We start from the raw sequence: 13566 nt of genomic DNA, 5'->3' as shown, positions 1-13566 counted from the left end.
CCTGTGATACACACAGTTCAGATGAGCTGCTGATTCATTGGATTTCCCAAAGTCACTAGGGAAAGTAGGCCCTGAAAAGCGAGGAGTGCACACAGGTGGGCTCTTTCCTTTTGGGCTTTGTTTCCTTCCCGTGTTTACTGATTGGTTTTCACTGTTCATCTCTCCCAGTGCCTGGAGCCCTGCAAGGTGTCCTGGGACCTGCGGAAGCAGCAGTGCCAGAGCTTCTGTGAGGTAAGAGGCCCCGTACACAGCCAGGGACACTCGGGACACAGTTGCAGGCTGACCACGTGCCAGTGGGTCCTTGGCATGGAAGGGCATCATGTTCTTCTGTGGCTGGGGAAGTGCACTCTCCTTCAGGTGTGTGTGTGTGTGCATGTGTGTGTAAATTCACATTAAAAAAATTCTCGAGACTTCTTAAAACCTAGCCACCCACTGCTTCCGTTATTAGTTAATCAGACAGTAAAACTTTTTTTTTTTTAATCACCATTGAAGAAAGGTACAAGCTGTTGCCATCCTCCCACCTCACATTATGGCTCTCCTGTGGGTGATTCTCGGCATGCTGATTCTCATGCCTTTTGGAGGAAGCCACCATTTTATTAGTGGTGGGGTTTCTCCGAGATTTTCACCTGACTCTTCACCCTCTGGGCTGCCCATACTCTGGGCTGAGGCTTGCCCACGTCTTCCCGTATGGAGGGCACCTTACTTTCCCCGCGCTCTCAGGTAGAAGATAGGGCGTTGCTGTCCCAGGCAACCACGGTCTAGAGTCATCTGCTGTGCTGAAGCGGGGGAGGGCTGCTTTGCTGCCCGGTCTCTTCCAGGGCAAACCAGGGACCCAGGGACCTGCTGTGAAGGTTGACGGCTGACGGCACAGGGACCACTCAGAGGAAGAGCAGGCGGAAAGCCCACAGGGGCCGTGAGCACAAGAGTTGGAAAAGTCCACTGTGGGAACCAAAGAAACACCGTGGAGGGTGGTGGCGAGGGGACGCCGGAAGACATGCCCGTGCGGCATCAGAGGGAAACGGCGCCGCAGGGCTTCTTTGAGTGGAACTGGGGGCCGATAGGGCACTTCCGAGCTTCTCCGAACAGACACGGTGGTCTGGCCCTGCCCCCGTGCGGGAGCTGCCAAGGTGGTCCTGTTGCCTGCGTTTCACCTTGGAGGGCACACAGATTCCGTTCCGCAAACATGCCTGTGGACCTGGGGTCATAACAGTTCCATCAGTTTTTTGTTTGTTTGTTTGTTTTTAATTAATTTATTTATTTTTGGCCGCGCTGGGTCTTCACTGCTGTGCACGGGCTTTCTCTAGTTGCAGCGAGTGGGGGCTACTCTTCGTTGTGGTGCGTGGGCTTCTCATTGCGGTGGCTTCTCTTGTTGCAGAGCATGAGCTCTAGGCACGTGGGCTTCAGTAGTTGTGGCTCGTGGGCTCAGTAGTTGTGGCACACAGGCTTAGTTGCTCCGCAGCATGTGGGATCCTCCCAGACCAGGGCTCGAACCTGTGTCCCCTGCATTGGCAGGCGGATTCTTAACCACTTAGCCACCAAGGAAGCCCCAGCTCCATCAGTTTGAAGGTGCGTGAAATACATCCTCAGTCCTGATACCGTCTGACCTTCCCGATAAGCATGGAGATAAGCAGGGCACACTGTAAGTCCACAGAGCTGTGTGTGGAAGCGTGGAGGCCTGGGAAGCTGGAAATTATCAAGTCATAGGGCTCACGCACTGCAGGTGGCAAGACTGGCTCCCAACTCCATCTCTGACCCCTCTCCCCATGTCCATGTGCTGCTGTGGCTGGAGTCCCCTTGGACAGTTACAGGGCCTCACTGTGTTATAGGGTTATTTTAGAAAAGTGTTTAGTGTTGTTTTGGAAAACTAGAATGGAAGTGTTTCTCAACTGCTAGTGTAATCAATACGTGATCTTCCTAATCTCAGTTTTATTTTGCTCCAAAAGTTTCTACTCAGCATTTTGTGACTGGCTGGAATATGGGTGATTTGCAAACTCTTACATAATGACATCTGTTGCCAGAAGTACCTGGGGGCTGAGGATTTTACCATCAGTGAAGTCTTTGGAAGCATTTTGTAGTAGTGAACTTTAAAATGCTTCAAATAATACATAGGACTGGCAGATATTTGAAGTTACGTAGCCAATTGCTCTGCTACGGACACACACAGCTAAGCTAATGATTTAGTGTCAAATTAAGTAGAAGAACTCTCCTCTGTCTTTTTGCATCTTTTTCTGGATGTTGGAGATGATGCAGAGGAGTATAAATCATGGCTTCTGCCCTCCCTCAAGGGTGCTGACATATTATACTTCAGGTTTTCCAGAATATCTTCAGGCTTCTTTAGGGATCCAATCCAAACTTTTCCAGGAAACATGCTTACCTGGCATTCACATTAATGTTTCTTTAAATGACTTACCTCTTCCTGCATAAAAAATTACCCCCAAACTTAGTGGCTGAACACAACACACAGTTTCTTTGGGTCAGGAGTTTGGGCACAGCTTAACTGCATTCTCTGCCCAGGGTCTGTCAAGTCTGTAATCAAGGTGTTGGCTGGGCTGCATTCTCATCTGGGGGCTCGACTGTAGGAGAATCTGCTTCTAAGCTCATTGCAATTGCTGGCAGAACTCATTTTCTTGCAGTTGTAGGACTGCGGTCCTGTTTCCTTGATGACTCTTGGCTGGAGTGCACTCTTAGCTCCTAGAAGTTGCCTGTGGTCCCTCCCCATGTGGCCCCCTTCATTGGCAGGTCACAAAACAGCTATGTACTTCTTTAAGGCCAGAATCCTGATTTCCAGTCTGCTGAGACGGAATTTTGTATAACACAACATAATCTCAGGAGTGACAGTGCTTCACCTTGGCCATAATTCTATTGGTTAGAAGCAGACAGACACACACACACACACACACACACACACACACACACACACACACACACGGAGGTGATTACACCAGCGCAGGTCATGACTCGGTTGGGCTCATTCTAGGCTGTGGAGGGATTCAGGTCCCTTGAGACATAGACCAGAGAAGATTGATCAGAAATGGAAACAAACAAGCAATAAACAAAACTGATGAACCTATGCAAAGACAAGGGGAGTAAGGCCATCCCTGTGTCTCCTACCTTCTATAAAGTGCACTCCTACTTTATTTTGTATTCTATTCTGTACACAAACTGTACATATATAGGAACAAAAACATGCTGCTGTAGAATCTAGAGGAACAAGATGTGCCCAGCTGTTCGCTTGGTAAACACATTATCCCTTAATATCACTGACTCTGTGTTGATAGTTTTACATCTGATCCCTGAGAAGCGAGATACAATTGAAACCTTTCTCCCTGAAATTCCGGATGTGATAGTGGGCTTCTGTAATTGCCGTTCTCTCTGAAATAACTGTGAGGATTTCTGAACCACATCGGTTTATTAAAATGGGACTCGTGTGTACAAATTGTGATCTGCTGTGGCAGAAAGGTTAATTGAAACTTGAAAGGTGGGGAAAACAGAGGCCAGTTAATGTGAGGAACTTTGTGGAGAGACCTCAGCCCACTGGTCCAATAACTCAAAGCCTTAATGTTCAATTTTAGTTGCTTTGATTGTTCTTATCTCTCTCTCTGCGTTTTTTTGCTTCTGTTTCATTTTGCAGTAAATGTCTGAGTATTATGCTTAAACAGACTGAATCCTGAAAGGACTCGTCCCTGTTTCAGTATTTTTAAGGCTAGTCATTCATTGAGACAGACCCGTCCATCCCCCTGGTTATCACATTATGTATTAAGAATGCATACAAGTTCCATATTTCCAGGAACCTAAGCTTTCCCTTTGTAAGAGTTTGGACCCAGAAGGACTCCATGTTTTATTCTTCTCCAACAGAAACAACTAGACTATTAGATATATTTGGCCCAATGTGTATATTTGCAAGATGGTCTGAGCTTTATCTTCTAAGGCATGAGCTTGCAAACCACACCCCACAGAGCAAAACTGGTCTGCCTCTTGTTTTTGTAAGTAAAGTTTTATTGGAAATTGGCCAAACCAGTTTTTTTTTTTTAATATATCATGTATGGCTGCTTTTGTGTTACAACAGCAGAGTTGGGTAGTTGTGATATATCATATGGTCCACAAAGTGGAAACTTTACAGCAAGTCTGGCCCTTTACAGAAAGCGTGTTCCAACTCCTGCTCTAAGAAGGAGAACCACAGTCATAATGATATCACACAACCTACCTAACCATTCAGACTGTCACGATTTCTTAGTCTGTATTACCAGCACCAATTTCTAAACATAAAGTATTTTCTTGGTAATTTTAGTCATAAAGTTGTGCTATGTGGAAAAGATTTTCGGGGGCATGTTAATAATAACATACCTAGAATTCATTCATGGCCTCCTCATGTATTGATCTCTTTAACTTCTCATATGATTATCTATACAGTTCTACTTTTGCTACTTTTTCAGGCTGATGGCAGAGTTAACAATGTTATTTTTTTTAATGACATAGTTAAGTATATTAGAACAGGAATCTTTCAAGACTCCTTCTCTGAATCATAAGGGATGATTTCTCATGTGTCCTTTTATGAAACGTGTTATTTTCCACGATAGAGACATAAATAGATTGTGCTTCATTGCTTTAGTTTATTAACTAACCATTAGCCCCGTCCTCTTACTTTTATAAAATCTTAAGAAACATGATAAATTATTATAATTTTTTGTACTAGTCATAAAATGCATGTTTTCCCATGTTTAAACGTACTTTTCTTACAACTGATGGAATCTTGAATTATAAATGAACATGTCCTTTTTCCTTGTTAACGGTATATAAAATAGTCATGTGTGTTATAGCTGTTGTTGTCTTAGTTTCTTTCTTTTTTTAAAAGATAAATTTGTTTATTTATTTATTTTTGGCTGTGTTGGGTCTTCGTTGCTGTGCACGGGCTTTCTCTAGTTGCGGCGAGCGGGGGCTACTCTTTGTTGCAGTGCACGGACTTCTCATTGCGGTGGCTTCTCTTGTTATGGAACACAGGCTCTAGGCACGCGGGCTTCAGTAATTGTGGCTCACAGGCTCTAGAGCGCAGGCTCAGTAGTTGTGGCGCACGGGCTTGGTTGCTCCGCGGCATGTGGAATCTTCCTGGACCAGAGCTCGAACCTGTGTCCCCTGCATTGGCAGGCGGAGTCTTAACCACTGCACCACCAGGGAAGGCCCCTGTTGTCTTAGTTTTGATGACACGTGATACATCGTCATTTATGAATGGCCTTCTTGCTGATGAAACACCTCCCATCTTTAATTCTGATGTTTTTGACTTCATAATATCCCCACCCTAGTAGGATGTCAGCTGAGATGTCAACCTTGGCCGTATGAAATGTGCACTAGGGGTCATGGGAAGCTGAGACCTCACCTGCGTCAGGGGTCAGTCAGTGAGGGAAGCATCCATTGTTGATATTGAACTTGTCATTAGATCAGCGTGGATTCTCATCGATCCAGTCCTGGTCAGGATGAAATTAGGAATAAAAAAGAGGTTTTCACTCTGCCACAGATAGCATTATTGATTCATTTCTTTGTGTTTTTTTTTTTTTATTAAAGAACTTGATTTGATGAAACCAAGTTTCTTTGTCACTTGCATTGTAATTAGATCTTTAACCATACCTTTTAAATTAATTAATTAATTAATTAATTTATTCATTTTTGGCTGTGTTGGGTCTTCGTTTCTGTGCGAGGGCTTTCTCTAGTTGTGGCGAGTGGGGGCCACTCTTCATCGCGGTGCACGGGCCTCTCACTGTCGCGGCCTCTCTTGTTGCGGAGCACAGGCTCCAGACGCGCAGGCTCAGTAGTTGTGGCTCACGGGCCCAGTTGCTCTGCGGCATGTGGGATCTTCCCAGACCAGGGCTCGAACCCGTGTCCCCTGCATTGGCAGGCAGATTCTCAACCACTGTGCCACCAGGGAAGCCCTCTTTGTGCTTTTTGATTTTCAAGATATTTTCCCATATTATTTGATTTCATAGCAATTCTTAGAAGTGAGGTCTGAATTTTACTAGGCGAACTTTATGGACAGTGAAACCAGCACACAAGGAGAAAATGGTTGTATTGGCCCGAGATGACATGGTTCAGAGGCAGAGGAATAAGATCTAAAATGAGGGGTCATGCCTTCTAGTTACGTTTCTTTCCCACTGTCCTCCATCCCAGACACCTCTGTCTACCCCTGCCCCATGAATGAGCCTATCTCTTATGTAAAATTGTTGGTCCAGCCATTTGTGTGTGAATAGGCTTACTCTCAAATGAGAAGGAAGTTTTGATTATGCAGAATCATAGTTAATTAAAGGTACGTCAAGGAGTCAAAGGAAGAACAAGGCTCCTTACTACTTGAGGGTGTCTTTGGCCGTGGGATGTTCCAACGTGAGTGGAAAGACACCTCGAAAGTAAGGTGTTCAGATGGATCACACTCCTCTTCTTGCTGTCAAAACCTGTCCTCTGTCCGCTGCTCCACAACCCAGTGTTATGTCTTCCAATCTAGGGTATTAAGTAAGTGCATCGCTTCAGGAGCTCAGGCAGAGCCATCACCTGTCTGGGAATGTCTCTACAAGAGCTAAAGGTACTGCAAGAAGCTGATGAGAGCTAAACAGGAAAAGGATGTAATCTGCCCCAGATGTTTGCCTGCCGGGGGAAGGACCAGCACATAGAGTTTAACACAAGTGAGCAGTCTTTTGCTTTAGTGTACCAGAACAACAGCTGACCTGATTAGAATATCCTTGTGAAGGGACGAGTGGAGATGGATCTTGGTGCTGCTTTTTGAACGTAGTCATGTATTTTCTTTCTTGGGGGTTGGGGATATACCAGAGCGTAATAAAATAAAGCTGGCTTTGGGTGCCACACCATGGGAGTCATGATGCAATCACCTCTAGTCTTTTGAAAAGTCAATTAGTGAATCGTTCTGAGTCCAATAAATTAAGGTCCAATATTCAAGATGGACTCAATTTTTATTAAAAAGATTTGCTATGTTGGAATATTTTCCCTAAGAAAGTTATATTATAGTATGGCTCCTGAGTCCTCCCTTTAGGAGAGTTGTTCATATTTGGGGGGGCCACCAGGATGGCTCTTGAGGTGTATGACTGGTGGGTAAGAAGCACAGGTTCTTCTTACTTGTACAGTATGAGTGCTTGAGCAGAAGAGAGATGTTGGTGGGTTAGTCCAGGGTGGCAGTGGTGGAGGTGGGCAGAAGTGGGCAGCACATATTCTGAAGGTAGAGCTGACACAATCTGATGACAGGTTGCATGGGACGAATCAGGGAAATGAAGTGTTGATGATAATGGTGGGGTCTTTGTCATGAACAGCTGGAGGAGGGAGCTGGCATGACCTTGAGCAGATACCGACATGTGGGGTATGTGAGAGGCACAGGTTTTGGGGGGACGGGGGGAGAAAGGATGGCTAGAGGCTTGGTGTTGAGCATGCTGTGTCTGAGATGTAAATTAGACCTCCACTCGAGATGTGTCACGGGCACATAGATACATGAGTCTGGAGTTGAGAGATCAGGCTGGACATACAAATGTCATGGTTGATAGATGGTATTTAAAGTCATGAAGCTGGATGAAGTGGTAGAAGGACAAGAGCTTCATGGGTTATGCCCTGAATCGCACCAGTATAAGAAGGATGGAAGCCAAGGAAGAGCCAGCAGGTGGACTAAGGGGGGCTGTTAAGATGGGAGAAGGTCCACACGAGGGTGGAGTTCTAAAGGACACATGGCAACAGCTTTTCAAGAAGGAAGAGGTGATCAGCTGCATCTGCAAGACTGTGGAGGTCTGAAGATTGGTCGCTGGATACCGTGATGCACAGGTCACTGTCGACCTTAACAAGAGCAGAGTTAGCGGGTGGCTGCAGAGAAGGCCTGATTGATGTGTTCCGGAGGAGTGGTAGGGAGAGACGGAGAGAGGAGGGGGCATAAGAACATTTCAGAGAGCACGGATTGCTGTGGAAGGTTGTGGGTGAAGGGGTGAGCAGGGTAACCCCACATTGCATTATGTTTGGGGTGAAGAAATCATCCCATAGTCTAAGCGGATGGGAACTATCCTGAAGAGAGAGGGTGTTTGACGCTGGAGGAGAGGGGAGAACTGCAGAAGCACGTGACCTGAAGCGGCAGTGGCGTCCGCTGCACCACGTGAGGAAGGTTTGACGTGGGAGCAAAGGACCGTGCCTCCTTGTCACAGGACGAGGTAGCGAATGAGAGCACACGGGCCACCTTCCAGTGTATAGGCGGGTGTGAAAGGGGATTTGTGAAGTGTCCTTCTCAACGCTTCACTTTCCTCCATGAAGTGGGGTGAGTAGCTGAGAATGATGGGGCCTGGGGTGACCAGCACAGAGCACACTTCCCAGAAGCGTTAGCTTTCATCACTGTAATGAATAAACTTTACTTTTTACAAATGATGAACATTTACCTTTTATATTTTTATAGTAAAGAAAAGTGTTAGTGATATAGTCTGGATTGTGATCCTTGGTCAAGGGGCAGGTTTGGTCCAAGTTTTCTTTTCCACTTAGTGAGGGTGGGAGTAATGGAATCGAAATGTTTCAAGGAATGCTGAAGATTTTTATAATCGTTATGAGATCTCCTTTACCATCATCTTACAAAGGAAGCTATCCTTAGTAGATCAAGTTTCACAGTCCTGGAAAATGAGGATCTCAAGAATATTGAATGACGTTTTATGGTCGTTCAGTAAATTATTCACTGGGTGGAACGTGTTCTCCGTGGAACGCAGCCTTTTTTTTCTTTTCATTTTTTTAAACAGTGAGGCTCAATTTTCATTGAATTTTTATGTGTTGCTGGGGAGTATACCATGAGACTCTATTGAGGAGAACTGATGAGTTTTGAAAATTTATAAGAGGCTGAGACTGGAGGCTATTTGGAATGATTTAAAGACCTATCCTGTCTGAAAAGAGGGACTAGCCAGGTAGCTACACAAGGAGTTAGGGGAATATCATAGAAATTACAAAAGCATCTAATTTAAGTAAAAAATCAAAGATGCATGTAAAGCACTTAAACAGTGTCTGAACATAACAGACATTGGATAAATAGTAGCTCTTTTTATTATGAAGGCGGAGGGCCAGGTCTCCACTTTGGAATTCTATGACGGGCCAGTAGAAGACAGCCTTAAAAGGTCCCACTTGAATAGTAAATGTACAGGAGGAAATGTACACCAGATAGCACACAACTCTGTCCACAAGTTTAAGTTCCTTCCTAAGACCACCTGGGTGGGAAAGAGGAGAGACAAGTGGCTGGGTCGGGGGCTTTGATTTTGGGGAAATGGGTTTTGTGTTTTTACCTTGGGAAGACTTGTATACATTTATAAGCCGAGGGCAAATGACTCTCATCGCAAGTGTGAAGGGGGAGATTTGTTGGGGGAAAAGCCCAGATTTCTGGCGTCAGAAACTAGGCTTGAATCAAGTTTCAGTGCAGAGATGGAGAGACTCAGCTTCTGCAGATGCCAGCTGCAGCTTCCCAGGTCCAGAGCAGTGCTTTCCAGACTTGGTCCTTCACACACTTCACCTGGAGTCTTGCTAAAGTGCAGATTCTGTCTCAGCAGGTACGGGCTCTCGGCACGAGCGTCTCCGTTTCCCCAGCAGTGCTGATGCTGCTGGGTGAAGGGCTGGCAAGTGTGCGGATGCCCCTTTTTTGATGGTGGGGTTCCCTGTAAGCTCTCACTTTGAGGTGCCTGCTGATGGATGAAGTCTTGTGATTTCTTCTGTGGTACTCTATAGAGAGAAAGTGTGCAATGGCTGATAATGATTGAAAATCAACAGATGCAAATGGTTTTTAGAAGTGGAAGGGCTTCCCTGGTGGTGCAGTGCTTAGGAAGATCCCACATGCCGTGGAGCAACTAAGCCCGTGAGCCACAACTACTGAGCCCACGTGCCACGACTACTGAGTCCACATGCCACAACTACTGAGCCCACGTGCCACAACTACTGAGTCCACGTGCCTAGAGCCCGTGCTCTGCAACAAGAGAAGCCACTGCAATGAGACGCCCGCACACCGCAATGGAGACCCAACGCAGCCATACATACATAAATAAATCAATCAATCCCTCACACTTTTATCATTCAAAACGCAGAACTATAATTGTCGGTTTGTCTCTGTCCCCAAATGAAAGGTATTTCACTGGGTACAGAATTTCCAGTTAGCAATTTTTAAAAAATTAGTTGTTTAAAAATCTTTTCATTTTCTTTTGTCTTGTATATTTTCTGAAAAATCTCCAACATTCTTTTTTTTTCAACTGTTTATAAAGAATCTTTTTATTTCTCTGTTTGCTTTTAAGTGTTTCTTTCTATGTCTAGTTTTAATATGATTATGGTATACCTTGATGGGGTGGCCTTTGTGTGTCTTCTGTTTGGGGTCACTAAGTTTCTTCTAATTGGGGGCTTATAATTTTAATCACATTTTAAACATATGGGCCAATTTTTTTTCTGCCCCATCCTCTGTGTCCTGTCTTCTGGGGCCCTAATTATACATGACAGACTTTATATGGTCTCCTGGGTCAGTCAGTCTCTGATCATGTTTTTTGCTCATTTTTTCCCCCACTGTCTGCTTCATTTTGATACTTTTTATCATTGTGTCTTCAAGTTCCCATCAAGTGATCTTTTCTTCTACAGTGTCTGACACGTTTTAAATCCTCTCTGGCATGTTTTTGTTTCTTCATTTTTACTTCTGGAAGTTCCATGCAGGTCTTTCCGGCATCTTCTGTTCCTCTGCTCTCTGTGTCCATGTTTTCTTCTACATTCCTGGGCATATAGAGCATATTTATAATATCCTTTTATCGATAAATGTCCTTTTCTGCTAATTACATCACTTGTGTCGTTTCTGGCTCTGTTTCTTTAGATTCTCTATTTCCCTTTTGGTTGTGTGTCATAGTTTCCTGCTTCTTTGCATGCCTGCTGATTTTTTTTTTTTTTAAAGCAAGTACTTTTTTAAAAATTAATTAATTAATTTATTTTTGGCTGCATTGGGTCTTCGTTGCTGCGCACCGCCTTTCTCTAGTTGCGGCGAGCGGGGGCTACTCTTTGTTGCTGTGCGTGGGCTTCTCATTGCAGTGGCTTCTCTTGTTGCGGACCACGGGCTCTAGGCACGTGGGCTTTAGTAATTGTGGCACGCGGTTTCAGTAGTTGTGGCGCACGGGCTTAGCTGCTCCGTGGCATGTGGGATCTTCCCAGACCAGGGATCGAACCTGTGTCCCCTGCATTGGCAGGCGGATTCTTAACCACTGCGCCACCAGCGAAGCCCAGCATGCCTGATGCTTTTTGATTGAATGTCAGATTTTTGTGTTCTGAATTTTGCTGTATTTTGTAAAAAGCATTCGATTGTTCTGGCATGTAGTTACTTGCGATCAGTTTGCTTTTGTAGAGACTTGCTTTTAAACTTTCTTAGGGCAGATTCAGAGCAGCCTTTAGGGCTAATTTGTCCCCATTACTATAGTGATATTTTTCTGAGGACTCTATCCAATGCCCTGTGTATTACGTATCCTTTCTGCTGTGACGGTTAGAATGTGAGGTATTAGCGTCCTTAGAACTCCAGGAATTGCTTGCTCTAGTGCTTTCTGTTTGTCCCTTCCCCGGTCTCGTGTACTTTCACCTCATGCATGTTCAAGAAACAGACTTAATGGACATAGAGAACAGACTTGTGGTTGCCAAGGGTGAGGGGGTTGGGAGAGGGGTGGAGTGGGAGTTTGGGGTTAGCAGATGTAAGCTTTTACATGTAGAATGGATAAACAACAAGGTCCTACTGTAGAGCACAGGGAACTATATTCAGTATCCTGTGATAAACCATAATGGAAAAGAAGATAAAAAAAAAAAAGAATGTTAAAAGAAAGCAGTATTCAGCCCAAAACTTGAGGGGTCCCTCACAGCTCTCTGGGTTTCTCTTTGCCTAGTTCCATCCTTCCTGATTTTTTGCCCACAAGACCTACTCGTTTCAGGCTCCTCAAACTTTGCTCTCTTTCTCCTCGACTCAAAAGCTGCAGGACTACCTTTGGGTCACCCCTCCTTGCACTGTGGACTTGAACCTACCCCCAGCCATGCATTATCGGCCATCTCCAGGCTCACCTCATCTGTGTGCTCTCTCAGGGCATATAGCCCTGTGCTAGCTGTTGACCATTGTCTGCTGTTACCTATATTCTGTCCAGTTTTATGGTTGTTTCCAGAAGGTCAGTTCCCACATTCCTCAACAGGCATATGTAGAGGGGTTTTGCCAAATAAACCAAACGAATTGAAGCTCTCCAGACTGTGCTCTGACTACTCTGGTTTTGCACAATTGATTCTTTATGGCTGAAGAAACGCTGACATTCAAACGGTCCTCTTCATTCCTGCCTTTCTTAATTTAAGACAGCTGTCACATCTTCTGAGCGCCTTCTTTGACCTTCGTGTGAGCTAGTGTCTCTCCTGTGTTTATTAACTGATATGGTTATTTACATGTTCTCGCTCCTGAAAGGCAGGCTGAGTGGGAGCAGAAGCTGTGACTTCACTCTCTTTGTCCCTGTCGTATGACGCACTGCTGGACACTGTCGAGATGGTTTTTGAATATGTGCTACCAGCCGTTCTCACTGGATTTGTACATGTCTGTCACAGTGCTTATGACATCGTGATTTTGTTGTTTCAATGTCTGTCTCCTACAGAGGATTCTGGACTTCTCCAGAGAGTGATGGAAACTTATCTCCCTTTCACATTTGTGCTTTTCTGGCTAATTAATCAATATATTGCTCTAATCCAGAGTCTTTGAACTCCAACACTATTGACATTTTTGATTAAATACTTCTTTGCCGTGAGGCTGTCCTGTGCATCTTTAGCAGCATTCCTGGGCTCTACCCACTCACTGGATGCCAGGAGCACTCGCCTTCCGGTTGTAAGGACCAAAAAATGTCTCCAGGCCTTGCCTTATAATACTCTCTGTGGGGCAAAAGTCACTTCTGTTGAGAACCCTTTTGCTAACCTATGGTATTTGTAATTTCCCTTGCACATTATAATGAGGAAATAACATTCTATCCACATTAATTTCTAGTTCACTTTGCGATGGTACAATCAGTCTAAGAGTATGCTATCCATATAGTAGTGTATAAACAAAGGAAGAGAAATTTCAAGGAAGATTTCTGGGATCCTGCGATGTATAAGAAGAAATATATGCATTTGGTCTTCGACCCCCTTCTTGGCACAGAGGTCCTTGGGAATGTCCTAAGTGGTGAGAGCTCTCACAAGGTGTCTTTTGTTACTTTAATGAGGTGACCTTTGCAAAGCACCTGCTCACAGGGGCCTGGTTGCCAGTGGAACAACCCTGTAATTAGGGGTTGGAACTTTCCTCCCACCCTCTGGCTTAAGGGAAGGAGGGAAGAGCTGGAGATTGACTTCAGTCCTCAGCGGCTCCTGAGCTAATCAGTCATGCCCAAGTAATGAGGCCTCCATCAAACCCCCAGGGGACTGGCTTCAGAGAACTTCCTGGCTGGTGAACACGTGGAGATTTGGGAAAAGTATCTTGTGTCCTTTCCCCATACCGTGCCCTATGCACGGCTTCCATTTGGCTGTTCCCGCCTTACGTCCTTTTGCAAGAAACTGGTAATACAGTAG

General features: G+C 45.0%; 1 protein-coding gene across 1 annotated transcript in view; it reads left to right on the top strand.

The window, feature by feature from the left end:
* ANOS1 (anosmin 1) overlaps positions 1-13566 on the top strand; it is a 192358-nt gene that overhangs the window by 114375 nt on the left and 64417 nt on the right. Inside the window, exon 3 of the mRNA XM_057537945.1 lies at positions 169-231. Within this exon, the coding sequence (XP_057393928.1) occupies positions 169-231 (63 nt within the window). The remainder of the gene's footprint in view (positions 1-168; positions 232-13566) is intronic.

Source organism: Balaenoptera acutorostrata, chromosome X, assembly GCF_949987535.1.
Source record: "Balaenoptera acutorostrata chromosome X, mBalAcu1.1, whole genome shotgun sequence".
Taxonomy (NCBI): Eukaryota; Metazoa; Chordata; class Mammalia; order Artiodactyla; family Balaenopteridae; genus Balaenoptera; species Balaenoptera acutorostrata.
Note: the sequence above shows the minus strand (reverse complement) of the source record. Positions and strands in the feature narration are given on the sequence as shown.